Source organism: Mus pahari, chromosome 7 (genome assembly GCF_900095145.1).
Source record: "Mus pahari chromosome 7, PAHARI_EIJ_v1.1, whole genome shotgun sequence".
NCBI lineage: Eukaryota > Metazoa > Chordata > Mammalia > Rodentia > Muridae > Mus > Mus pahari.
Genome location: NC_034596.1, coordinates 95395796 through 95411270, shown reverse-complemented (window position 1 = coordinate 95411270; position 15475 = coordinate 95395796). Strand labels below are relative to the sequence as shown.

Sequence of the window (15475 nt, the reverse complement as noted above, 5' to 3'; positions counted from 1 at the left end):
GCGTTTTGAATAGATCTCCTGCATTTGAAGAGTACATACGCTGTCAAGTAACCTTATTGCTTGAGACTAAATGAATCAAGATGTTTCTTCTAGCCTTCTATATGATCGCCCCTGCATGTAGTGGGTGCTAAGTGAACTTAAATCATGTGACTGAGTGAGAACTAATGAGCGTACCAGGGTTAATGATTTAGTTATCACTGCCTGCTTCTGTGGCACCTGTACTGTCACTGGAACAGTGCAGAAGAGCCAGGCATGGCTACTGTGCAAGGATGGCACACACGCTGATGGAGCCATAAGGTACTCCGTGTCTGCTGTCCCACTGTAGATAAATAAGACTAGGGATATAGCTCAGTTGATTAAGTGTCAGCTCGGCATGAATTCAGCCCATAGTACTGCACACACTAGGTGCATGCCTGGAATCCTAGCACCTAGGAGGTCAAGGCAGAAGGATCAGGAGGTCATGGTTGCCAGCAAGTTTTAAGCCGTCCTGGGCAACATGAGACCTAGATGTTTTTGTATTTGTCCCAGCACTTGGGAGGCAGAGGCAGGCGGATTTCGAGTTCAAGGCCAGCCTGGTCTACAGAGTGAGTTCCAGGACAGCCAGGGCTATACAGAGAAACCCTGTCTTGGAAAAACAAAAAAACTAAAAGCATGGAGAAATACTGCCTGCTACCTAGGAGATGGGTAAAAACTTTTAAAATATATTCTTAGTGAAAGTTTTCTACTTTTATTTTTTAAAAGAGCCAAAGTAAAATGTGAATGAACAGCTGCAGACGGGATCCCAGCTGGGGGGTCGGGGATGATGGCCAGGCGTGGCTGTCTCAGGTGGGATGGTTTCAGGTTAGCTGCAGGGAACGGGAGAGAGCTGAGACTAATGTGTGCCCCTGTGTTGCCCCTTCCCCCCCACCCCAGGCTCCTCTGACCATCTGCACAGCCGGTGTGAGAGTTTCAGCAGCGCAGACCTGATCCCCTGCAGGGACCCTGCCACGCTGTCTCGGGATGGCAACACCTCGGGACGTGGGGTTCTCAGCCGCCATGAGTACCCTCCACCCCGGAATGGGCCTGTCTCCCAGGAGAGTATCCAAAAGAAGGGCGCAGCTTCGAACCCCACGGGGGTGCAACCCCACTCAACCTCTCCCAGCAGTGAGATGGTCACCTTGGAGGAATTTCTAGAGGAGAGTAACCGTGGCTCTCCTACCCATGTGAGTGTTATAGCCCAGCTGGACTGGCTTGTCTGCAGCAGGTCATTGAGTGCCACTAGCCAAAGGGTCACTGTGAGCTGGCCCTCAGGCCCCAAGCAGCAGGGGCTGCTTTCCCCTTAGAAGCCAAGCCAGTGTAGCCTCTGGCCATCACCCCCTGGCAGAGTTGGGTCTGTTTGTGGCAGAGCTCTAAGTACTGTTTAGTCTGTTTCATCTCCAGCAGTCACTGGCAAATGTGTAAGAGTCTTCAAAGGACAACAGAGTAAATATTTTAGATCCCAGGGCATTGGGGTAGTTTTGTTACAACTGTCTTGCTCGCGATGCTGTAAAGAGTGCAGGTGTGGCCATGTCCGACACAATTGTGCTTTCACGAAGTGACATTTTAATTCTGCATGACTTTCACATGCCATGAAGTAGCAGAGAGGGCTGCATGCATGTGTGTGTTGCTGGGATTGAAACCCTGGGCTTTATATGGTAGTGGTCACATTAACAATCCTAGCACTGAGAAAGTGGAGACATGTGGATCCCCGAGGTTCACTAGCCAGCTTGCCTATGCTAATTGGTGAGCCCTCGGCCAGTAAAAGACCCCATATTAAAAACAAGGACATCTCTGATGTTTAAACCACAGTGGAACCCTCCCCAGTAGGGTCCACACCCAAGCCTTTGATGTGAGCCCCTGTGTTGGTTCCCAGGGTAGCCAGGAAGGTTGATCTTCAGAAGATGGGTATCCAAGACTTAGAAATACACTTCTGTAAAGGCAGATGCCACATGCGTACTCACAAATAGAAGCGAAAAGAAGCTGATAGAGAAATGAGTTCCGGTGGTAGAAAAAACAAGTAGAGAAGCACCTTGAGGGAGACTCCAGACAAGAAAACCTTATGCTTCAGGATGTTTCCGCCTGTGTGGAAGGCCAAGTCCCCTGATTTAAATGGTAGAGCTATAAGTTGGTTCAACAGAAGACAGGAGGGGCCAGGGAGAAGGAGGCTCAGCAGGTAAAAATGCTGGCCATGCCTGGCAAGCTGGTGGAATACGTTCATAATCCCAGAACTCCTCTGCTGAGGTGGTGGGGTAGATAGATTTGCACAGAAGCTTACGGGCAGCTAGCCTGGAGCAAGCAGTGCTCAGCAGGAGAGAGCGAGCTTGCCACGCGGGTGAGAACCGACTCCCAAGTACCTGCTCACAGCTCACAGCATAGATGAATGAATGAAAGCAAAACCAGCAGGCAGAGGGCGGTGACTGCTGTGGAGGAGGGCCCGACTCAGAGAGCCCTGGCCTTACCCCAGACCTGCTGTCTTAGTCAGGGTTTCTATTCCTGCACAAACATCATGACCAAGAAGAAGTTGGGGAGGAAAGGGTTTATTCAGCTTACACTTCCCACACTGCTGTTCATCACCAAATGAAGTCAGGGCTGGAACTCAAGCAGGTCAGGAAGCAGGAGCTGATGCAGAGGCCATGGAGGGGTGTTACTTACTGGTTTGCTTTCCCTGGCTTGCTCAGCTTGCTTTCTTATAGAGCCCAGGAATAGCACCACCCACGATGGGCCCTTCCCCCTTGATCACTAATTGAAAAAAAATGCCTTACAGCTGGATATCATGGAGGCATTTCTTCAAGGAAGGCTCCTTTCTCTGTGATAACTCGAGCGTGTATCAAGTTGATTACACAAAACCAGATAGTACACCTGATGTCTCAGGTTCTTTGGCCTGCTTGACCTCATTTCTTTATCTGTCATAAGTATTTCTTCCACAGCTTGAACCACGCCCTACCAGACTGCTTTTAGAATTGGGTGATGTTTTTAGTTGGTTGGTTGGTCGGTTTTTCAGATTCACCCTAGAGCAGGTCCTGGTGGACATTAATAGATAGGCACAGCTCTTCCTAGTAATGTCCATAGCATAACATGACAGAAAGCACCACAACTTTCTGGGTTTGTTAGCAGCTACAGATGCTCCTGAGCCACTGGTCCGTCCTTCAGTCTGGTTCCTCTGCAGGTCACAGGAGGCCAGAATCTAACTCTTAGCAGGGACCCCAGGCTGTGAGATGCTAGTCAATGGCTATGGACCCAATCTGCATACAGACCTTTGCCTCTGATAGTTCTATTTGTTTCCAGAGCAGTGGCAAAGGACACCTTCTGGATGGGAGAAGCGGAGCCCTGGGGAAGTGGTTCATTGACCCTTGGGATGAGCTGTCTCCACGTGGTCCCATCCTGCTCTCTTTCCTTTCTCAGGAGGAGTGTGTGGGTGGCAGTGACAGTTCTGGTGTGTGTGTCCTGTTTCTTTGCTGTCCTTGTGAGTGTCCACTTTTCCACCTCCGTTCTCTCCTCTCCCCAGGACACTCCCAGCTGCCGCGATGACCTGCTTAGTGACTACTTCCGAAAGGCCCATGATCCCCCAGCCATGGGAGGCCAGCCAGGACCACCAGCTAGGAAAGATGGAGCTAAGATGCCTACCAGCTTCGTGGCTCCCACCATCAAGATGTCAGTCAACACCTCTGAGGGGCAGCCGCTGAAGCCAGGGCATTATGTAAAGCCCAACCTGAGGCCATCTGAGGCCGAGGCCCTGGCTGGGGTGCCTTCAAGACAGCTCCAACCTCCCCAGAGCCTGTCTCTGGGTAGACCCAGGCAAGCCACAATGCCCCAGAATTGTCACATGCCCGTCAGCAGAAGTGCCTCTTTGAGCAGAGCCTTCAGCCTGGCTTCAGCTGACCTCCTCCGGGCCAGTGGGCCAGAAGCCTGCAGGCCAGAGTCTCCTCAGAAGCCAGGGTGTCACGAGGCTGTAGGAGCCAGAGAGACAAGCGCCCACAGCCTGCAAGGCTCCCACATCCTAGCCCGGGAGAGAACTCCAATCGTAGGAAAAGCTGACAGTTCCTCTCCAGGCCAGGGTACCCGAGGCCGGCCGCTGGACACAAGACGCTTTTCTCTGGCCCCCCCAAAGGAAGAGAGGCTGGCCCCTCTCCAGCAGTCTGCCACAGCCCCAGCCCTTGCTACTGGATGTAGCAGTGGTAGCAGCCCCCAGATCCAGCACTTTTCTCCTACTGTGGCTCCTGCGGTCAGGACAAAACCCAAAGCGCCACAACACTCAGGGGAGGTAGCCACCATAGCTCCTGTGCGTCCAGGGCTCAGCACCTCAGAGGGAGATGGGGGCCCAGGGCATGGTTACTGCGAAGGGCTTCTGACCAAAAGCCCTGGCAGGTCTTCTGACTTGGCTCCCCATGTCAAAAGGGGCCCTGATGACTTCAGTCAAGGGAGCAGTTCAAAGAGCACACCGGCATCCCCAGAGCCAGGTGGGGACCCGCAGACAGTGTGGTATGAGTACGGCTGTGTGTGACTCACATCATGGATCTGCAGCTTGCAAATGCTAAACTACTGGTGCGCCTTCTGATTACAATGGCCTTTCCCCGTTTGCCTATGGTGGTGGGGGGAAGGGTGAAGAATGAGGAGTGGGGTTCCCACGGTCATCCTATTGGCTGAAGGAAACACTGTGCCAAGCCCTAAGAGGATTACCCTCCAAGGCCTGTAACTTACCTTCTGTAGCGGCAGCTCCCAGCAGCTGGCATCCTATGGACAAATCTGTTTAGCATGGGAGCCGGTTAGGAGTCAGTGGCAAAACAACTTTACCCAGAAACAGACACTACTTGAGTAGGAATACTCGTCTGCAACCTGTCGACCTCCATTAAAGAGCGTGTGCACGTGTGAGTGCATGCACGTGTGCCAGGCTCACAATGCTACATCCCTATGGGTCTGGAAACTCCACCCCCGCCTAAAGCCATTGGTCCTATGAAAGGCTTAGAATAGGCAAACCACAAAGATTTGCCGGGTTTTGGGGAAAGCCCAGAGCAGGGCTGGCTGCTAAACCCAGGACCCTTGCCATCCTATTTCTGAGGGCCAAGCACTTCCCTTTAAAACAGGACCAAGCTTCAGGTTCAACCACAGGTATTGGCTCTTTGGAGCTGGCTGTTGGGCCCTGCCTAGTGGGCTTTAAGACTACCTAGGAACCAGCCTTTTGGGACTTCCCAGGCTCACTTTACTACAAACACTGGATCTGCCAGGCCTAGGGTGTGAGGCAAAGAGATGCCGTACGAGTATCCCAGTCTGGCAGGCATAGTTACTACACAGAAGGAAGGCCAAAGCCACACTTGTCTGTAATGTGGCTGTTGTACCCAGCCCTCCTTGGCTCAAACAGAATTTTTTTATTTCTGAATAACTTTTGGGGGGTAGGAACCAAATTTCTATACACACACACTTTTGAGGGCCTATTTATGTTCTGAAAGTCATTCTTTCAGGAGTCTGACCTGCTGTTTGTCTGTCTGGTCTACTTCCTGACATGTTTCCTATTGTAATGGTGCTTTTCCTGGGATGGACTAAACGACTTATTTTCTGTTTTGATGTAATGTGCTGAAGAAGAAACGGGGAGACCTTGAATGTTAACAGGATCCATGGTGAGGGTGTTTGGGTTGTGTGTTAAGTAGCCATTTGTTCTGGAAGACCAGGACAGGGCTGTAATAAAGTGGAAAGGAACGTGACTGAGCCCTGGTTTTCTTCAGTGAACGCTGGCTGCATGCAGAGCCCCCTCCCCCCCCCCCCAGCTGTGGAGCCCATAGTTGTCTGAGTCATTTGGTATATCAAACTGCACAGCCAGCAAGACGAATGTAAAGAACTGAGCTGTCCTTGGAAGTGACAGCAGCCTGTGGTCCGCATCACATTAAGTCAGCATCAGGTGAGTCCCAGTTGGGCAGGATCCCAAAGCTACGACACTCCCAAGTGCTAGGTCTTAGAATTGGACCTAAGGGCGTTGTGTTTAAATCAGTGAAGTAGATGAAATGGGGAAAGGTGTATAAATCTCCCTAGGTGACCAAACCTTGTGCCGTCTTCTGGTCGGCCCGTTATCTCGGATCTTCTTTGCTCACCAGACTTCCTGTGTACACTGCTCCTGCCTCCTGGCCCTGCCCTTCTTTCCCGAGTCTCTGGAATCTGTTGGATCTGGCGGCTTGGTGGGAACTGCTATCCGTGGAGTAGTCGCTTGGCAGGCTTCAGTCTGTGTGGCCTTTGTAGGATTTAACAGCTGGCCAGTCATGCCTCGTTGTTGGCAGCCTCCGTCTCACGCTGTCCCTTCTGGGACAGCCCTCCCACACTCCCGCTTGCAGGCTCAACCTCCACACACCTCCCTGTACTCACAATAGAACTAGGAGCTTCAGGCATGAAGCCTGCCCTGCACCCCAACTTCTCAGCTCATCTCCCCGAGCTCTTCATCTCACAGCATCTGTTATACTGTCACAGAAGCCTAAATTAGGTCTTGACCCTCCTCAACTGTGTGTAGAGCTCATACTAGACCCTTGCCCTTGGCTAGCTCTCTCATCCCAGGCCTCATCCTCCAGCCCTGGGACCCTAGTTTTGATCCGTCTGCTTCACTGTTTCTTCAGCCCACTCTAGTTCTGTTTAATGTAAAGGCTGCTCTTAAGTTACCAGTGGCACTAAATCCAAAAGGAGCCTGGTCACTCTGGTACATTCTCCCCGGGTGACCTTTGCTTCGAAACACTCCAAGCTCTTCGTCTCAGACGTAGCCACACCCTGCGCTCTGCAGTCCTGTACACCCGAGGCACACCTAGATCTCTCATCCACCCCTCACGCCCCGACAAGCTCCTACACATCCACAATTCTAATTACAGGCCATCCCTAGGAGGCGAGGAGCCGGCATCCCCAGCGCCCCCTCCCCCCTCTGGAATTCTAGATGTACATCTGACTGAGATGTCCCTAAGGTGTCTAGGACCTGACATCTGCCCCAAAGCTGGGCTTCTGTCTCCCCTTGCCCTCCCCTATGTTCCTTCCCTCACATGGTTCCAACTCTGAGACTTCACATATCCAGTGATAAATGTCCCATAGCAGTATCACGGATTCAGTGTGTAAGGAGTATGTCCTCCTGAGTCCCATGTCCCTTCTACTCCAGTGTAGTCTTTGGGTGTTTGGAAAGTACCCAAGTGACAGGTGGTTCTTCATGTTCACAGCATGGGTTAAAATCTACACAGCTATCTGGGACAAGAGGCTCTAGAGAAAACAATTGGAATAGAACAAATATTGTGGATCCTCCTGTTAATACCTGGGTCTGGGAGAGAGAAAGACATCTAGCTCTTACCAAGGTAAAGGACGTGTGATATTTACAAGTAATAAAACTTTATGGAAGTCCCATGCACTCAACTGATTGTCATAGAATGTTCTCACTTTGGTCACGCTTAATGTATTAGTGCCAACCTGTGCATGGCTGGCAGGTGACTGCTATTCCAAAACGAATGTGGGTTGACACTGTCAGCAGGTCAAAGGCAAGACAAGTTTCATTGATGGGGTGAGTGACTACAAAGGTTTGGAATGACCTGCAGAGTCCACTGTGTCACCTGTATCACAAGATACTGAGTCAGTATTCCGTCCCCCCACCCCCCCTTCCAGGTCAGTCTTAGGCTAGAAGGATGAAGAGGAACTGCTGCAGGAGCATCCCTGTACCTCAATTTCAGGTTGGGGCCGCCAGTCTCACTTCCCGTCCCTGTTCTTTGGTTTGGGCCATTTCTTCTTGATCTTCTGTCCCTCCCTTTCCTATCCCACTCCTCAGAGGCGGCACAGGTGAGGGTGGAGTTGGCCCATTCTGGCAGAAGGGTGAATTGTACTTTGTGAATACTGCATTGGAAGGTCCCCCATGTTCATGATGTTCACATGGTAGTGGCCTCTGATCTGGCTAGCCCCACTTGAAGATAGGACCACAGTATTCACAAGACATACCATTGTCTCCATTGATTTCATAAGTCAAAGACTCAAAAACAAATGTTGACCCGGCAAGAGGCTGTGATGACAGACCCTTGAGTCCCAAACCTTCCTGAACTACACCATGAACCCTTGTCTCAAAACAAAATCAGAAGCCAACTACAGATCTAGGCACAAGGGAAGAGCATGCCCATTTCTGTGGTGCAAACACGGCTGATTTCAAGCTGCCTGCACGGTGCAGTAGACCACGGGTGAGGAGGCAAGGGGGTGTGGTAGCCCCCTAGACGCTGCAAAACACACCCGCTATATGTATGATACAATGTGTAAACCTCTAAGGCATAGAGCTAATAAATTAGGAAGAGGATGAATTTTGACCTTTTGTGATCTTTATTACATTGTTTAATCATAGCTTGACACATTTACCTTCTGTAAGGGCCGTCTTTAACAACTGGTTGGCACAATTCACCCTTCTGCCCTCGGGAGCCAGAACGGGCCAACTCCACCCTCACCTGTGCCACCTCTGAGGAGTGGGATAGGAAAGGGAGGGACAGAAGGTCAAGAAGAAATGGCCCAAACCAAAAAAAACAGGGACCAGATGTGAGACTGGCGGCCCCAACCCGAAATCGAGGTACAGGGATGCTCCTGCAGCAGTTCCTCTTCATCCTTCTAGCCTAAGACTGACCTGGAAGGGGGGTGGGGGACGGGATACTGACGACTCAGTATTTTGTGATACAGGTGACACAGTAGACTGGCAGGTCATTCCAAACTTAGCTGCCCTAAGACAATGTCCTGGGGAACCTTGTGTGAGAACCTGTGTCTGGCTGACCCGGATGCCCATCCCCACCCACACACCCTTCTGTTTCTCCAGGGAGCGGGGGAGGGGGGGAGCCGGGAGGGGAACCCAGCTTGGCACTGGTGCTCTGCCTGGTAGTAAACAGCCTGGAGACAGCCAGAGCTGGGGACAAGGATCTCCACTGTCACTGTGCATGGGGTGGGGGAGAGAGGAAGATGACCTAAATGACCTATCTCACCCATCATGTCCATTTCATCCTTCGTGTCTCTTAGTTACACGAAATAAGGCCTCTGTTCTTCACCTCCCCGCCCCCAAGTACCTTAAAAAAAATAGGGGAAGGGATTTGGGTCCCTCCATCACTAGCCTCTGTGAAGATTGCACTCTCCTCAGGCGGGGTGGTGAGGGGAGAGCTGGCCAGCACTGCCCCACTTGGGGCCTGCGGGCTCATTCAGGTCCGTTCGGTGTGGGTGGATGCCAAGCCTCCTAGCCTTGTGAGCTGCCTTCCGTGCCCACCAAAGAGAGGTGAGTGGCTCCACCCTCACGGGTGGAGTGGATACAGTCGGGGAAAGCGGGGCTGCTGCGGACACAGAGGGAGGACGGTTGACCTTCAGCCATGCGGCTTCCAGACTCCTGTAGCAGCGGAAAATTCAAAATCGAAGCTCAGGCAGGACTAAAGGCCTCAGGGGCGGGGATGGAGTGGAGAAAGGCTGGGAAGTAGCAGTCATTCTAAGATTACTGTGATGGGACCTGCAATGTGAGTGGCAACAGAGAGGTCCCCTGGCCTGGGCTTCCTGAGGGAGCAGGTCTCCGAAGTCCAACCCTGCCCAGGCTGCTGGGACAGACGTGTCCTGACCTTCCTAGTTGTAGTGTGTAGGGCAGCAGTGGCATGTCAGATGGAGGAGGATGCAGGCCCACCTTGCACAGTGGCATATTGGATGGAGGGCACAGGATTATTTGAGTCTCAATTCACCCCTCCCTTCCTTCATTATTTTCGTTATCTCATTCATTCATTCATTCATCCATTCGTTCACATGGACTGACCTGCTAAGCTGGGCTTTGGCCTGTCAGCTAACCCTGTAGGGAACCACAATTCAGAGAAATCACAGAGGTCCAGGGGGGGGGGGGGCTCTTCCTTTCTATAAGATGAAATTGTATTCCACACCCAGAAAAGGGAAATCGGGACCCTAACACAAAAGGAAGTAGTTAGACAAATATAAAATGAAAATGTGGGTGAGCAGAGCAGGGTGGTTAAGCCTTTGCACCTGCTGTCTACAGCCCAGGCCTGGGGCTGGCTCCTGTATTCCAACAGAACTCCAGCCTCCTGCAAGGCACTCTTGCACCCAGCTGAGACTCCCTCCTCAGTATAACTAGACAAATTGACAGAGAATAACAGCAAAAAGTACTAAATGCTTCCAGCAGGAGCTGGGCCGAGAGTGGTAGAGAACGTCTTCACTTCACCTGGAGTTAGTAGCAGCTGAAAGGACGCTTCTAACAGGAAGCCACCCAACACGCACCCATTAAGAGGCCCTACCTCTCCCACTGTAACCCTACTGTGCTTTCTTGTGGTGTGTTGTTTTCTACTCCGTGTATCATGACAAGTAGCTCCTTGCTCTCCTCTCTGGGTGTTGAGGATACAGAAGGAAAACTAGTCTCTCGGTTTCGTTCTGATGTCCTTCTGTCTTTTCTTTCTGCCTTCCTCCTGTTCCTTGTCCAAGTCCTCACTCCCACTCTACAGGGGTCCAGTTTCTAGGAGCCCGCTCTGAGCTCTCCTACCCTGGAAGGTTCCATCCCTGGTAGTGCCCAAGCAGATCTTGTTCCCATGGCCTGGGTGGTAGAAATAAGTATACAGGGGAGATGGTGGGTGGCGTAAAGCCACAGCGCTCAGTAGATGCTGTGGAGTCTCCTTCAGTTGGGTATCTGCTGTGAGGGGACTCAGTGGCTGTACCCACTTCACATCACAGTTATGACAAATGACCATAAGCACACTGTCTCAGAACAGCACAGATTTATAGTCTCAGAATTTGGGAGGTCAGATCCAAGAGCTCTCAAGAGGGTACAGAGCTTTGTGATGGCTCTGGGTGAGAGACAGTTCCGGGGGAGGGGCCTCTGTCTGGTGGCCTTTCTCAACTAGAAGCTGCCTAAGCTCTTGCCTCAGTCCCCCTTCAGGGCCTTCTGTGTCCCTCTCTACATTACTGAGATCCACTCAGATAATCCAGATAATCCCCCTATCTTAAGATTTACTCACACTTACCACATCCCTTCTGGCGTTTAAGAAGACATATTTGTCGTGGAACCCCACACTCTGTCCCGCAGAGGTGGGGAAAAGACGACAGGTACGCCAAGGCAGGATTTGAGCAGCTTCCACAGCTTCCTGCTGCTGCTTCCTTTATTCTCTTTCAGCTTCTGCCTCAGATCTATTCTGTTTATTATGGGGGAATCACCCAACTTATCCCCTTCCACCCTCTGGACTCGTCTCTCATCACTCTTCATCATCCAATCAGCATTCAGCACGCTCTATACATGAGCCATGCACGCAGACAGGGTGCGCGTTGATAGGCCAGTGACTCAATATCATGCTGTATGACGCTACGCATTAAGTGGGCAGCGGTGCAGTGGGCGATCATTCAGGTGCACAGCACATGATCATTCAGGGGCTCATAATCAGGTTTTTGGTAAACAAGCAGGGAATCACGGGGCTTGGCAGTGAGCCAGGGCGCTATCTTGGCTTCCCACGATATTCACAGGCTCCAGGGACTAGGACATAAATATTTTGGGGGATGTCCCTGGGACCTCTGTGCTAGGTCTGTGTTAAGTGTAGCTGACACTGGAGGACATCTTCATTGTACGAATGATGCACTAAGGACTTTACAACTCTGCTAGTAGCAGAGCTGGGCTCTGGGGTACCCCTGTCTGAACTTAAGGTGAATCCACCTCGCCATCATTGTTGTTCCCAAGATACCAGCCCACCCCAAGGCCCAGACCAAGCAAGGATTAAAGCTGACTGAATGTGTGTGTGTGGGGGGGGGGGATGTCTCTGGTCAGGCCTTGGTCTATGTTACAAGTTTGCTGTTAGTCTTCCCCCTATCATTTCTTTCCCATAGTACCCACATCCCATAGTAGACACCTAAACCATGATCCTAGAAGATCATGAGTTTAGAACTTGAAGGGGGGTCCTGTAGATGTTTTTATTGTTTGATTGATAATTGGTTGTTTAGTGTTCTTGTGGTGTTTCAGATTGAACCAAGGACCTTGTACAATCTCACTCAGTACCCTACTACTGACTTGTATCCCAGCCTGCTCATGCATGCATCCATCCATCTACCCATCTATCCATTCATCTATCTATCTATCTATCTATCTATCTATCTATCTATCTATCTATCTATCTATCTATCTATCCATTCATCTATCTATCTATCTATCCATCCATTCATCTATCTATCTATCTATCTATCTATCTATCTATCTATCTATCTATGTATCAAGACAGGACCTCACTACGCAACCTGACCTTTAACCCTTGATACTCTTGCTTCAAGCTTTGAGTGTTGCAATTACATGTGTGCACCGCCATGCCAAGTCCCAGCTGCTTTCTCTAAGGGCTCTTTGTCATCCTCCTTCCTCCATGTACCTCAAAGTGATAAGACCCCAAAGGCAGCAACTCTTCTAAAAAGAAAACAAAACCAGTCTCCATCTTCCCAGCTCCTTGCCACAAAGAATCTTAGCACACTTGAGCCAGAGCAGAACCTAGTAGCCTTCCACGGGTGCTGCATTAAGGAGGGCTGGCTCAAAGTTCTCAGAGCACTTGCTAGCGCCAGGCCTGGTTCTAGGAGTTTTAGACTTATTAACTCATTTGTTGCAACCCTGTGAAGTATTGTTAGTCATGCCATTTTACAAATAAGAAAAGGGAGACTCCGGGATGCTGAAGGTCACAGAGCATCCGTGGAGAAGTCAGAGTTTGCTGCATACGCCATAAGCAAGGCTAAGCACTGCTAAGGCTGTGGAGCAGCCTCTTCCTGGCTCATAAAACTGTAGCTAGCAAAGCCCTTCTTTGCCTCGCAGACTCTCTTCACACCCCTACCAAATTCAGTTCCTTCCTTTCTTCTTTCCTTCCTGGACTGGGACTAGAACCCAGGGCTTTATGCACACTAGTCAAGCACTCTACCATTGAGCTACATCATCTCCAACTCTGCCTTAGGCTGGCTTTGAATTTGTTGGGAGGGCCTCAAGCCCCTGCTCAGTCCACCACATTCTCTAGACTAGCCGGGACCACAGGTGGCACCACCACACTCAGCTAGTCTCCTGGTTTCTGTGTCAACCAGAAGTGAGGGTTTCCTTATATTTGATTTGTAGGCTGATCTCTATATTAAGCCCATTTTAAAGAAGAAACTGACCCAGTAGAGCTACCTAGTTTCCACAGCAACAGGCCTGTAAAAGTCCCCTGAACTTCCCCCTTCCCAAAGAACTCAGCCTGAGCAAACCGAGCCTGAAAGCTTCCCCCCCCCCCGGAACCCCAGAAACAGCCCTCTAGATCGGCGGGTCTCTATCGCCCTAATGTTGCGACCCTTTAATATAGTTCCTCATGTTGTGGTGACCCCCCCCAGCCATAAAATTATTTTCATTGCTACTTCATAAGTGTAAGTTTGCTGCTAATGAATCTTAATGTAAACTTCTGATAGGCAGGATATCTAGTATGTGACCCACATAGAGGTCATGACACAGGATGAGAACCCCTGCTCTAGATGCCTGTTTTCATATTCACCTGGATGTGAATTGTCCATCCCCTCAACACACACACACACACACACACACACACACACACACACACACACACATACACGCGCACGCACGCGTGCGCCTCAGCATCTCCTGTCTGCAGAGTCCCCATTAGTCCCAGTCTTCTGAGAGCCTTCAGATTACCTAGGGAGGAGCCAAACCAGCCATGTGGTGCTCTGCTTGTCCAGGTCATCTGACGAATCGGCTCAGGCCCCAGCCTGCTGGTGTGTGGTGGATGCCAGAAATGATCATTCTCAGAGCAGCCAGCCTCCTGCCACCCAGACTATTCTAGAAGGTGCTTGACTCAGCAAGGGTGGGTACTACTGAGGAGGGAAGCTGTCTACCTGCATCCACTTGCGTGATCAGCCCTGGGACACGTTCCATGGTGACAGGAAGCACACAGGGCAGGGTAGGCACAGAAGTGAGCTGGCACTGAAGACTTGGGAGGAAGTAACTACCTGTTCTTCTGTCTGGAGCATGAAGAGAGATTTGATCTGCGGCTGGCCAGCTGTGGGCATTGGAAGGGCAAGCTGGGAGAACAGTTTTTTGTTTGTTTGTGTTTTGGTTTTTCAAGACAGGGTTTCTCTGTATAGCCTTGGCTGTCCTGGAACTCACTTTGTAGACCAGGCTGGCCTCGCACTCAGAAATCCTCCTGCCTCTGCCTCCCGAGTGCTGGGATTAAAGGCATGCGCCACCACGCCTGGCAAGAACAGTAATTTTTAAAAAGTAGTTCATCTTTGCTCTTTCTTAATTCCTCATTCTGTCCTCTGTGTGTATCCACTGCTTCTGCGTCAGTCCCAGCCCCAGTGGGAAGCAGGAACTTGAGGGACAGGATTCAGAAGACTGACCCAAGGAGTGGTCAGGTGGAACTAACATATCTGGGGCCCTGGGGCTCCCCTAAGGCCTACAGGAGGAGAGTAGGGAGAAAGAGGAAAGAGGCTGACAAGAGCTGGCACCTTCCATGAGGGGACCCAGATAACCTAAGTCATCCTGGCAGAGGGACTAAATTGCTTTTCTTCCCCATTCTCCTCCTATTGGCCAGACCAGGGAACCAAAGCAGGGAGCCAGGACTCAGTCCTCCAAGAAATAGGGGAGAGAGTGGGTGTGGACAGGCAAAGAACACTCAGAGAGATCCTGCCTGCGTACATGGTCTGATGTCGGCCATTTTCTGGACATTACCAGAGCATCACCCCAAGTTTGATACTGGAAAATGGAATAAACGCATTATCACTGAGTCCAGCATAAAGACTGGCTTTAGGCAAAATGCCAAAACAAACAAACAAACAAACAAACAGATAAACATGAAAACCCCCAAACTCCTGGAGACTGGGAAAGAAGGAAAAGAGCAAACGGCGCCTGCTGGGGACTGAGAACCCCGCCCACAGGGAAGGGACTTCTGTGGGCATGAAAGATGGTCATTAGTAGAAGATTCCAAGTCAGCATTCCAGGAGCCTTTACTATTCCCGGCCCAGGAAGCTTCTGGAAGGTGATATACATTTCTTTTTAACCTTGTGAGTTGTGCGTTGTTTGTAAGGTTGTTGCCAGGTTACATCTGCAGCACTGCAAATTCCGCTGCGCGTGTCTGACCAAAGAGGTAGAGCAGCCAGGGGGGTGAGTTTCTCTGCTTTTTGGAGGTGTGGGGTGTTCAAAACAGGGTTTCTCTGTGTAACCGCCCTGGCCGTCCTGGAACTCATAAAAGGTTCATCTGCCTCTTCCTCCCATCTGCTGGGATTAAAGGTATATGCCACCACACCCAGATTGCCTTTTTAAATCTAGAGCTTTCTTATGAAAGGCAAGGTCAGAATTGCCTCAACTGTACCTCTGCTACCAGTTCTGATACTCTAAGAAACAGGGGGTAAGGGCCCCCAGTACCACTCCACAAGGTGAGGTACACATCAATAGGAAGCTTAATTCAGGGGCATGTGGGATCTAGGAGTGGTTCTGAGGGGTAGCATGTTGCTTAGCATG

At 50.8% G+C, this 15475-nt stretch overlaps 1 protein-coding gene across 1 annotated transcript in view; it reads left to right on the top strand.

Moving 5' to 3' along the window:
* The window catches only part of Ccdc88c (coiled-coil domain containing 88C), a 119296-nt gene extending 113590 nt beyond the window's left edge, over window positions 1-5706 (top strand). Inside the window, exons 29-30 of the mRNA XM_021202268.2 lie at window positions 913-1202; window positions 3524-5706. Of these exons, the coding sequence (XP_021057927.1) occupies window positions 913-1202; window positions 3524-4519 (1286 nt within the window). The 3' untranslated portion in view covers window positions 4520-5706. The remainder of the gene's footprint in view (window positions 1-912; window positions 1203-3523) is intronic.
* Window positions 5707-15475: the final 9769 nt, after the last annotated feature.